Consider the following 12,560-nt stretch of genomic DNA (forward strand, 5'->3'; position numbering starts at 1 on the left):
CCTTCCCCACCTGCCACTGCTGCTTTCTCCGCATTCTGGGGCGGGGGCTTCAAAGTTGCCCTGCCTGCTCCAGCGAGGCCACCTGGAAGTGGGCTCAGCTGGGAACAGCAACAGAAAGAGAGGTGTTGAGCTGGGGGTGCCAGGCAGAGTGGGAGACCCCCACCCCCCATGTAGGTCCGCTGCCCTTACATAGCCCATCTGGAGCAGACAGGAGAGGGTTTGAAGCTTCCCTGGCCCCGAACAGTGGGGAAAACAGGAGGAGCAGGTGAGGAGGGGAGGGAACCTGCTTCCAAGCATGGAGAGGAAGTGGGGGGAGGCTTACCTGCTTCGGGGTCTCTAAAGAAGTCTCTGGAGGCTGTCCTGGTGGGATGCGTCCCTACCAGCCGGGTAGGGGAGGAGGCTAGGAGTGGGGGTGTCTGCTCCTGCATCCTCCCCTGCCCCACGTCAAATCCTGGATCTGCCCCAAATTGTCCAACCTCTTAGCAAAACCCTGACACAACACCAGACATAGCACCCGTAGCACCCTGAAGAAATATGGGACTACCCCCCCCCTTGGCTTTAGTGCCTAGCAGTGGTTCCTTACACACCCAGGGTCTTTCCCATCTCTGCCCTTAAATCCCTGACTCTGTAGGTGTGGGTGTGTGTGGGTGTGAAAAGCTGTGTCTGGGAGTGGGTATCATACATGTGTGAAAAGCTGTGTGCATCTGGGATGAAGTGTGTGCGTGAAAAGCTGTGCATTTCTCTGGGAGGGTGCATGTGTATACATGAAAAGCTATGTGTCTGTGAAAAGCTGTGTGTGTCAGTGGGCAGGGGAGTGTGTGTGTATGTGCCTGACGTGCATATATGAACTTATCTATGGAAGAGAGACGATTGTGTCAGTGCATGCATATGGAAGACAGGTGTGTGTCGGTGGGTGTAAGTGTGTGTCTGTGAGGTGGTTATGCAACAGTAGCTTTGTATCTCAGTGGGTGTGTGGGTGGATGTGGGTATGAAAACCTTTATGTGTCAATGGCATGTGTCTACATGTGCTTATATGTGGAAGGGAGATGTTTGTGCCAGTGCATGGTGTGGAAGACAGGCATTACATGTCAATGGTGTAGACACAGCAGTGTGCCTGTATGTCAGTGGGTGTGCATGTGCATCTTTATATGTGGAAGACAGCGTTGTGTATTTGTGGATGTGAGGGTGTATCTGTGTGGGTGTATACATAATAGCAGCTTTGCGTGTCAGTTGTGTGGGGGGGTATAGACATGACAGCAGCTTTGTATGTCAGTGGGGGTGCTAGTGTGTGAATGTGTACATAACAGCAATTTTTGTGCGTCAGTGTGTGGGTACTTGTATGTGGAAGACAAGCATTGTGTGGCCATGTAAATGTGTACACAACAGCGGCTGTGTGTGTCAGTACGTAAGTGCAAATATGTGTCCTTATATGTCAAAGATGGGTGTTGTGTGTCTGTGGGTGTGTGTGTCTACGTGAGTGTGTACACAGCAGCAGCTTTGTGTGTCAGTGTGCGTGTATTTGTGTGTACTTATATTTGGAAGCCATTGTGAGTCAATGGCCACAAGGAAGTGTGCGTGCGGTGTGAGTAGGGGAGAGATTACAAGTCTGCATGAGCCAGATCGTGTGTGAGATGGCATGCGCGAGTGGAACTGGGAGCAGTGGCACCACATAGAGGGTGCACATGCATGTGCCCCCCCGATTCAGGAGGCACCAATTGCCCATGACTGGGAGTGGTGCCATGTGGCCAAAAGGGATGGTGCGTGAGTGTGCAACTGTGCGCAAGGGGCTGTAGGTGTGTGTGAGGGAGTTAAATGGTGTGTGCGGGAGACTTACTGTATTGTCGCACATACAACACACCCCTGGAATATATCACACCTCACTTTTGAAAGGCAGAAGGAAGGAGGAAAGATCTTTCCCTGGGAGCCTCTGTGGGGTGGGAGTGGGGGTGAGGGTGGGGTGGGGCTGGAAATTGCCCCTTGCCAGCAGCTATGGAGGCCTTCAAGGCCCATGAGCAGTTTTAATTTTGCTCCCTACCCCCTGCCCAGAGACTGCTGTTACCATATTTTCTCAGTTATGTATAACACAAGCACACAATCTGATTTCCAGCAACTGAGTCAAAGGTGGCGGGGGCATGTTGTATATGACAAATATGGTATTGCAGGCCTTTGAGGCACTTGCGCTCTGTAGCCAGGTGTGTGTGTGTGTTGTGCAGATGGTGGGGGGATCCATGCAGCTGCCTGGACAGGAGACTGCTGCTTTGTGTTGTGCTCTGTGTGTGTGTGTGTGTGTGTGTGTGTGTGTGTGTGTGTGTGTCCGTGTCCTGAATGCCTGGGTTTTATGAGTGTGTGTGTGTGAATGAGAGAGACTATGTTTGCCTAAGGGAGTCTTACTGTATGTCTCTAAGAGAGTCTCACTTCTGTGTGTGGAAGGGAGGTGTGGTGTGAAGAAGCAGCTGTCAGTGTGTGTGTGTGTGTGTGTGTGATAGAGAGAGAGAAGGAGACAGCTGCCCTGTGTCACACTATGTGTATATGTGTCCCAGACACTGGTGTATGATTGTGAGTGAGTGTGTGTGTGTGTGTGTGTGAGTGAGAGAGACACCTGGGTTCCGTGTGTTTGTGTGTGTCCTGAATGCCTGGGGTATGTGTGTGTGCAGGAGAGCATAGGCAAGTGACTTTTCACACCCCAGCTGGTGCCAGCCCCTCCTGCCCCCTTGGCCAGGCTCAGCCCTGCCCTCTGCCCCACTTGGTGATGGGATCCTGGGTCCATCTGGTGCCTTGTGGGCGCAGGCAGAGCCCTGCCCTTGGGTGTGTGAGCTGGAGGCCCTAAAGAACTTGGGGGGGTGTCTGTGGGCAGGACGCCTGTGGGTTCCTACCCTGCCTTTAGCTGACAAGCACAATCTGGTAGCATAGAAGAGCGGGGTGGGGAGCTGGGAGCCAGGATGCCTGGGTTCTCTGGGAAGGGAGCAGGGGCAGGTGTTTTTTATCAAGAGAGGCCAGGAGCCCAGACCCCTGGCTTCTCTTCCCTCTCTGGGAAGGGGCATGGAACTGGGAGCCCAGACTACTGGGTTTTCTCCCCTTGCTTCCCAGAGCTTCCCCTTGGTCTCATGTTCAGGCCCTGCCCACACCCAGCAGTGCCCCACCCCCTCCCAAATCCCATCATGCCCCCACCTTAAACCCAAGCCTAGGAAATCCTCCCCCGGGAGCTGCTGGGACTCATCAGGACTCTAAAATCTCTGGGTGACAACCCAGGTCCTGGTTCCACTAGGGACCACCCTGGGTCACCCCTCCCCCCCCTCCCTGCACAGCCCCCTGTCCCACCCTCAGGAGGATAGAAGATAGATTTTTCATTCCCCGCCCCCTGGATGTCCTGATGCTTCCCTGGGTCTCCCCAAAGCTGTTGTGCCCATGGAGCTCTACACCTACCTCCATGGACCCAGTGCAACAAGGACCTGAAGACACAGGCACACACATACCCCAGACCATCACCTTTGGATCATCCCCACCAGCAAACCATGAGCGGGAATGATGGAGACATCTGGAGACAGCTATATTTTTTCACTCAGGAGGGATGTAGGGATGAGATCTGGTGATAGGTCCAAGAAGAACCCAAGAGCTTGAGAAAAACTCCCTTTGGGGAAAACCATGAAGAACCGGTGTCTTTTCCCCAACCCGGAGAAGATGCAGCCGGAACAAAACAGCTCTAAAAATATATATCTTCCCCCCCAGCGATGGGACAGCTCAGATGTCTGGAGATAGATCTCCTCTCATCTCGAAGCCGAGGAGCCAGTGACTGAGGACGTTTGAGGGGGTGTGGGATTGTGACCCTCTTCCGTTGCTTAATTAACCTAACCCCTGAACGAAGCGATGAAGGGGAGTAGAAACAGGTAGTTTGAGCTCCGTAGTTCCACCCGGATTCCCGGCCTGGAATATTAAATAGAAACAAGGTCTGTTTGATAATCCCTTCCCCCCACCTCCCGCCAAATTTTTGTGGCCTACAAAAGAGTCTCCAGGTTGGGTTGTCCCTCACATCCACCACGGCCCCAGCTCCATCCCCCGGTGGGTCACGGGGGGCCAAAACGATGAGTTCTGGGTGGAAGGATCCACTGCCAGGGGAAAGAGGGGCAGGAGGTTGTCTATCATGTGTAGGAGTAATCTATGTCGGGGATCCCCCCGTCTCTGTACCCCCGCGTTGTGCCGTAGCCGATGGTGTGGGTGCTTTTGTAGAGGCTGGTGCCGTTGGAAGGGAAGATGGTGTGAATGACATACTCCTCCTTGGCCCCGTGGTGGTTGATGGGCAGCATTTGTAAGCCAGGGCCCCTGATCTCCAGGATGGAGTTGTCCTTCTTGGTACCCGACTCCACATAGTCATCCTTCTTGCGGCTACCCCGGCTGTAGGCCCGGTGGCCTCTCAGCAGCTCGCCGGCCCGGTGGACGTACCAGCAGATAGCTGCCAAGATGAGGAGGAGGAAGACCAGTGCCACAGCCCCGCCCACAATGCCTGCCAAAGGTAGTCCGGCCAAGGGGTCTGCGCCCTGCTCCCGGTTGAGTGTGGTGGTGGGGCCATAGGCATCAGCTGTCTCAGCTTTGGCACACACGGGTGTCTCATTGGCCACATAGGCCTCACCAGTCTCCATAGTGACCATGCAGATGATGTAGGTGGACTTGGGCTCCAAGGCCGTCAGGAGATATTCAGTCTTGTCCCCCTGGACCAGCGTCTCAGTGATGGACCCCACTGCTGGGCTGTGACCTAGACGGAGCCAGCTGAGGCGGAAGGAGGCAGCAGGGAGCAGGGCCTTCCAGCTGATCCAGATGCTGTCAGCCGTCAATGGCTTGACGGTGAGTACCAGGGCCTTGTCGCCAGCCCCTGTGGCCAGCGGGTAGTCCACATTGGAGTCTGGCAAGCGGATACCCGGCCGCTTGGCCTTGAGTGTGAAGAGGGAGCCTTGGGGCGTGGTGACGGCTGTATCAGCTGCTGTGGTTTTGGCTGGCCCGCCCACCTCAAAGCACTCGTCCATCTCATTGGTGATGTCCTTGATGGCCATGCCCCGCACCTTCTCTGGTCCCTGACACATCAGCCCCCTCACGTTGACCACAGATGCCCGGGCTTTCACCCAGTCCCTCAGCCACATCAAGTTACAGCCGCAAAACCATGGGTTGTTCCTCAGAAGAAGCTGGCTGAGGCTATCCAGGTCATCGAAGAGCCCTTTGGGCAAGGTGGTGAGGTTGTTGTTGGACAGATCCAACCTCTCCAGCTCCCGCATCTTGGCCAGGGTGTTGTAGGGCACGTGGCTGATGGCGTTGTCCTGGAGATATAGCTTCTGGAGCCGGGAGCTGGGCAGGTTGAGTGGTGGGGCGGCCAGGGAGTTCCTCACCAGGGACAACTCACTCAGGTTCTGCAGGCGGCTGAAGGTATCGTCAGCGATGCGCTGGTTGGCCAAGAGGTTCCCATCCAACACCAGGCGCCGGAGATTGTGGAGCCCCTTGAAGGCATGGAGGGGGATAGTGGAGATACGGTTATCATCCAACCGCAGCTCTTCCAGCGTCCGGGGCAGGCCTGAAGGGATGCTGCTGAGATGGTTCCTGGAGAGGAAGAGCAGCTTGAGGCGGGCACTGTCGGCAAATGCGTCCTCCTCAATGCTTACGGTGGAAACAGAGTTGTCATCCAAGTGGAGCTTCTCTAGCAGTGGGAGCCGGGCCAGGGACTCACGGGCGATGGCCCGGACATTGTTGTCCTGCAGATGCAGCTCCCGCAAGGACCGGGGCAGGTTGACGGGGAACTCGTCCAGGTCATTTTCGTATAGGTAGATGACCCTGACACTCAGCTTGGCCTTGAGTTGGACAGGGATCCCAGCATTGCTGATGCGGTTGTTCTGGAGGTACAGTGTGGTGGCGCCCTCGGGGATATCGTCGGGCACAGCTGTGAGCCCCCGGTCGTTGCAGTAGATGAAACCCCCATCGCAGCGGCACACAGATGGGCACGGTGTCCCCCCTGCCAGTGCAGCGGCTCCCAGCAGGGCCACCAGGCTGCAGCACAGCACCCGCCAGCTGCGCAGCTCCGGGGATGCTGGGGGGGCCGGGGCCACTGCGGGGGGCGCTGCCCGCATGGCGCCAGGGGGGCGGGGTGAGGGCTCCGGGACCTGTGGTTTGTGGGGGAAAGAAAGGGGAGTCTCAGTCTGAGGGGTGGGGTTTATGCCTCTAGGCTCTTGCCATCTGTCTGTCCATGCTCTGCCATTCTGTCCATCCATCCATCCATCCACTTGTGCTTGCTTTGTCTCTCAATACCCACACACCCCCTCTACCTACCTACCTGCCTACTAACCCATCTGTTTGTCTGTCATTATCCAGCCATCCTTCCATCCATTCCTATACACCCTTTCCACCTACCCAGTAATCTATCCATTCATCCACATATGCTTGCTCCTTCTATCCCCATACACTCTGTCTGTCACAGAATCAGAGAAAAGATATCTGTCCCCATACGTTCCTTGTGGCATCCCCTGTCTGTCTGTCCTCAGTTTCTTATCCATCCATCCATCCACAGTTGCTCTATTTCTCTATCTCCACACCCTCCCTCTACCCACCTACATCTATCCACTCTCTTCATCTTTCTATCTGTCTCTTTCTCTATCTATTCCTATACACCCCCTGTGTCTGTCTGTCTGTCTGTCTGTCTTCCATCTTACTCCTTTTCCTCCACCCATTCATCCATATCCTCGCTCTGTCCCCTCCATCCCTCCCTCTGTCCCCCTCTGTCCCTGCATTTGGGAGCCCTACATGGATCCCCCACCATCAAGACCAGCACCCCCTCCAAATATGAGCAGGTCCCCACAGAGCTCAGAACCCCCAGTGCTGCCTCCCAAGGTGCTGTCGCGTATTGAACCCAGGTGTCCAGGCCCCCCAAACCCAGCAGATCTGACCCAGCAGCAGCTGCGCTGTTGTTGGCTGCTTTCCAAATGCAGCTGGATTCCTGATCCAGCCCCTTGCCCCTCTGCTAACAGCCCCCATCCCCACCCTACTAACAGCCCCCCTGCCCCCCCAACTTGCTGAGCGGTAATCACAGAGATCCATGTTAGAGCCTGAGCTGTGACATTGTCTGTGTTATTGGGGCTGTGGCCCCTGTGCCCCCCACTCCAGCCCAGCAGGCCCTGGGAGGGGTAATGGCTGCAGACCCACAGGGTTTCTAGAGGGCTAGGGGGGTCCCTGGGAAGGGGCGGGTGGCTGTAAAGGCTGACGGGGAGGGGGCGGGGAATGAACAACTGTGTTCATTCGTGCCCCCCACACACCTCCTCTGTCATCTGCTCATCCACCTGTCCCCCAACACATCTCACCTGTCTGTCTGTCCATCCACCCACACCTGTCTCTGTCCATCCATCCCCCACACATCTGCTCTATTTCTCTGTCTGTCTGTCCCTCCATACCCTCTGTCTGTTATCCATCCATCACCTCACACACCCTCTCTCTATCTCGGTCTGTCTCCCCACACACCCCTTTCATCTTGTCCGTCCATCCGTCCATCCATCCGTCCGTCCATCCATCTATACCCCCATGCACCCACCTCCATCATCTATCTTCCCTTCCCCCCACACACCCCTTCTATCTGTCTGTCTGTCCATATATCTATCCACCCCCACCTATCTATCTATCTATCTATCTATCCTTCCAAGCTCTCCTCTATCATCTGTCTGAGTCTGCCCATCCCTCCACACACCATCTATTTATCTGTCTGTCTATCCATCAATTTATCTATCCATCCATCCATCCCCCAACACATCACCTCTATCATCTGTCTATCCATCCATCTCCCATATGTCCACTCTGTCTGTTGCCTTACACGCCCCTCTGTCAATCTGTCTGTCCATCCATCCCCCAATACAACCCCTGTCATCTATATGTCCATCTCCCCCACACCCTCTCCCCATCTGTTCATTCATCCCCCACACATCCGCTCTATTTATTTCTCTGTCTATCCCTGCACACACCTCCTCTTTCTGTCTGTCTGTCCCCCCACCCTTTCTGTTATCTGCCCATCCCCCAACACCCCCTATCTATTTGTCTGTCTGTCTGTCCCCCACAACCTCTGTCTGTCTGTCCATCCATCCATCCATCTTCCACATGCTCCCTCTCTCTGCCTGTCTGTCTGCCCACACACCCTTTCCATTTTATCTGTCCCTCTGTTCCATCTCATCTAGCCCTCCATCCCCCATATCCCTATTCTGTCTGTTGGTCTGTCTGTCTATCCATCTACCTCCCACACACCCTTTATCTTTCACCTATCTATTTATCTATCTGTCCATCCCCCCATACACCCCTTCTATCTACATATCTATCCAACCATCCCACAACACACCCCCTCTGTCATCTGTCTATCTGTCCATCAACCATACCTTCTCTGTCTGTCTGTCCATCCATCCCCCACACATCCACCCTGCCTGTTTCTTTGTCTCTCCATTCGCATACACCAGGGGTGGGCAAAATGCGGCCTGGGGGCCAGATGCAGCCTGCCAGGCCATTCTATCCAGCCTGCAGGGACCCTAAAAAAATTAGAAAATTAATATTTATCTGCCCCTGGCTGCCTATCATGTGGCCCTCCATGGCTTGCCAAAACTCAGTATCGGCCCTCTGCCCAAAATAATTGCTCACCCCTGACATACACCCTCTGTCTGTCTGTCTTCCCACAGTCTGTTTGTCTGTTATCCATCCATCCCCCCCCACACCGTCCCTCTATCCATGTATCTATCTGTCCCCCACACCCTCTCCATCTGTCTGCCTGTCCATCTGTCCATCCATCCCCCACATACCCACTGTCTGTCTCTGTCTATCCCTTCACACACCCCTTCCATCTTATCCAACTATCCAGCCATCCCCCCATGCCCCCTCTATCTATCTATCTATCTATCTATCTATCTATCTATCTATCTATCTATCTATCCCTTCACACACCCCTTCCATTTTATCCATCCATCCATCCCCTATATCCCCTCTATCTAATTCTGTCCATCCATCCATCCTCCATTTATCCCCCTGTAAGCCCCTCAGTCAATTTATCATTCAATCCCTCCATCTGTGCACACCTCCTCTGTCTTTCTATTTAGCTAACTATCCATCTATCCCCCAACAACTTGCCTATCTGTCCATCCATCCTTCCCCACACTCCTTTTTTATCTATTGGAGAGAGGGGCTGGGAGCCCAGGCACATTCTCTCCAGCTCTGGGAAGACAGTGGGGCCTAGGGGCTGAGAGCAGGCCCGGATGCCTGGGTTCTCTCCAGCTTTGGGAGGGTGGGGGCTGCAAGGTTACAGCTGTAGCAGCTAAGGATGGAACCCAGGCATCCCGGCTCCCAGCTCCCCCCTGCTCTACCCCACCATCCCCCTCTCCCTTCCCGGAGCTGGGAAGAGAGAGAACCCAGGAGATCTGTGGCTTGTTAAAAAAAACAAAAAAAACCCTCCACTGCTAATTATTTTGCTCATTTCATGCTATTTGCATGCGCTTTATCTCAGCTCTGGCTGCACCCAGGTATGCAAATCTCTCTGAATATGATTACTGCCTTAAAGAGACGTGCATCTCATAGGAGACTTGCTGGAAAACCCAGGCTTGCCAAGGTTACTGGTATCAATCTTCCTGGAAGATGGACATCCAGATGAGGGTATTTGAGTGCAATTAGCAAGGTCCCCTTGTTAGGGGAGAGATGCAGGTTCCAGGCCGGGGGAGCAATTGGAGTGGGATGGGTTTATCTGGATACATGGGAAGGAGCTATCCATTTGTGGTGAATTACACATTTTGTGGGCAAAAATGATGAATTGGGAAATTAAGTTGAGGGTTGCAGAGGGGGGAAGAAATAGTGGGGGTTGGGTGGTTGCACAGAGCCCGGTGCCCCTGACCCCAGCCTGGGGGGTCTAATAAGTGCCCAGCACCCCCCAGTCCTGGCTTAGGGGATCTGTATTGCACCCAGTGCCCTCATCTGGGCCTGGGGTTTGTACAGCACCCAGAGCCCCCCAGTCTCGGCCTTGGGGGGTCTGTACAGTGCTGGCCACCTCCTGGTCCCAGCCTGGGGAGGTCTGTACAGCCTCTGGTGCCCCCTTATCCCAGCCTCAGAGGTCTGTACAGCACTCATTCTCTCCTAGTCCCAGCCTGGGGGGTCTTTACAGTGCACAGTGCCCCTCCCCATCCCAGCGCGTGGGGGAGGGGGGGCAGAGCAATTAGTACAGCACCCAGTGCCCTCTGATCCTGGCCTGGGGGGTCTGGACAGGAACTGTTGCCCCCCAGTCTTAACCCAGTGTGTCTGTACAGGGCCTGGTGCCCCCAGTCCCGGCCAGTGGGGGGTCTGTCCAGCACCTGGCATCCCCAGTCTTGGTCTGGGGGCTCTGTACAGAGCCCAGCATGCTGGAGACCCCCGGCAGACCCCAGACATCTCCCCTCCTTCCCCCTCCCTGCCCTGCAACTGCCTCTATTGATCAGCTTCTTCAATCAATAATAATTAGCTGGCCCCTGGGGCCACTCAAAGCCAGGCTCCCTAAGGAAGCTTGAGGGTGGGGGGGGAGAAGAAGGCTGTGCTTGGGCCTTATCCTGCTTGGGTGCTGAGTCCCCTTGTGGTGTGGTCAAGACCCCAGCCCCACTTACAGCTCCTGCTCCCCTCTTGAGGGCATTGTAGCTTGGCTCTGGGTGTACAGCGCCTAGTGTGGAGGTCTCTGACTGGGGCGGGGGGCACCATAGGAGTTTGGGTCTTGCAGTCACCAAACAGATCGAACCCAGGGGTCCGGACTCTCAGCCCCTGCTCTGGACCCTCCAGACACCAATCCCCTTGCTGAGTGGGGAGAGAACCCAGGAGTCTGGGCTCTTAGCTCCCCCTGCTCTCACCTCCCAGACCAGCCCCCCCCAGCTGGAGAGAACCCAGGTGCCCGCCCCCACCCCCACTTGTTCTTACCTTCCTCTTCTGTCTCACGCCTGCCCCTCCCTACCCAGCAGAACTCTATTTCAGGGCAGCAGAGTCCCCCTGGGATGGGGCCTGTGGGGGCACAGCTCAGACCCGTCGCAGCTCCATTGTCAGCAGCTAACGAGGCCCTGCCAGCCCCTGGCCCGGGCGCACACAGCCTCTCATGGTTACAGCTCTGGCTCCCAGTTCAGGGGCAGCGGCACAGGAGGGAGGATCTGAATCTCAGTGGCATCGTGGACTGCCAGCCTGGTTGGGAGTGGGGCGGCTCTGGGGCTGGCCTTCTTCCCTGGGGAGAAAGGATGGGTGTGTTAATGAGGGGGAGAGTGCGGGGCAGGTGGGGGCGGGGGGACCGCAAACAAAGGATGGATGTAATGATGTATGGAGCAGGGTTGGGGTGTGCACATATGTGCACACACACATACACACGACCCAGGCCTCCGGGACACACACACCACACACCGGACACACACACACACGGAACCCAGGCCACCCATGCGCACGCACATGCACGTGCACATTGAGGACTTAGGCCTCCAGGACACACATGCACATACACAGGACTGAGGCACCCAAGATAAACGTGCACACATATGGAACCCTGGCATATGGGTCACACATGCACACGCACACAGAGAACCTAGGCATCCAGGACGTACATACACAGGTGTCTGCCCCCCTTTCCCCCAGTACGTGGGGCTACTGGAGTCTGGGCAGAGCTGAGTTGTGGCTGCGCCCGGGCTGAGGCCTTGAGGGCACTGGGCAGGCAGGGGCGCTGGGAGCCTGGATGTCTGGGTTCTCTCTCCCTGGCCCCACTCTTCCCCTGCCTGACAGAGCAGTAATTAAACCGCGGTCGGTGAATTAGGACTTGATTAAATTTTTTATGGGCAGTTTAATTGGGCTTTCAGGAAGCTCTGCTGGGACCTGCTGGCAATGTGCCCCTCCCCCAGTGGGGCCCCTAGTTCCGACCTGTAGCCCCCTGCCCCCCCAACTCTGCTGGTGCCCTTCACTCCTGACCTGAAGCCCCCCCCCCACTCCCCCAGCCCTGCCAGTGCCCCTCACTCCCAACCCGCAGCCCCCTGGCCTGGCACCTTGGCTCTCAGCTCCCATTTTATCATTCATCTCACCCCACTTCAAGTGTCAAGGAGAGAACCCAAGTGTTTGGGGCTCCCAGCCCCCCGTCCCTGCCATTCTGAGACTCATTCACCTGAGTGTGAAGGACCAGTCAATACTGTCCAGGCCATAGTGGTGACAGTGTCTCCACCCCACCCCAAGCCTCTTCTGCCCAGAGCATCCCCCAGTCTCTTCCAGTCCTTACTGGGATCTAGCTCCAATGTAACCTCGGCCCCCCGGTGCCCCTGGGTGGAGCGGGAGTTCATGTGGATGCATGATTCATGTGGAGGATAACAGCCCTATGGCTGCTGCTAGCTGGGCCCCTTTGGGAGCCTCGCAGAGGGGCTGCGGTAGGGGCCCACATCCCCCTGGTGTGGGGCAGGTGGCACCTCTGGTCCCATGATCTCGGCCTGGGGATCTGTACAGCTCCCAGCGCCCCTGGTCCCAGCCTAGGGGGTCTGTACAGTGCCCAGTATCCCCCCAATCCCAGCCTAGGGAGTCTGTACCGTGCCCAGCATTCC

General features: G+C 56.0%; 2 protein-coding genes across 3 annotated transcripts in view; one reads left to right on the top strand and one right to left on the bottom strand.

The window, feature by feature from the left end:
* Positions 1-12,560, top strand: part of MACROD1 (MACRO domain containing 1) — a 53,479-nt gene that overhangs the window by 16,870 nt on the left and 24,049 nt on the right. The window lies entirely within an intron of this gene.
* Positions 1,981-6,104, bottom strand: FLRT1 (fibronectin leucine rich transmembrane protein 1). Its single transcript, XM_006036867.2, has one exon. The coding sequence runs from the start codon at positions 6,102-6,104 to the stop codon at positions 4,137-4,139; it is 1,968 nt and encodes a 655-aa protein (XP_006036929.1). The 3' UTR covers positions 1,981-4,136.

The sequence above is a fragment of the Alligator sinensis genome, unplaced genomic scaffold, assembly GCF_000455745.1.
Source record: "Alligator sinensis unplaced genomic scaffold, ASM45574v1 scaffold1860_2, whole genome shotgun sequence".
Lineage (NCBI taxonomy): Eukaryota > Metazoa > Chordata > Crocodylia > Alligatoridae > Alligator > Alligator sinensis.

Excerpts from the sequence above, each read along its gene's own strand:
- FLRT1 (XM_006036867.2), bottom strand. The coding sequence starts at position 6,104 with ATGCGGGCAGCGCCCCCCGCAGTGGCCCCGGCCCCCCCAGCATCCCCG.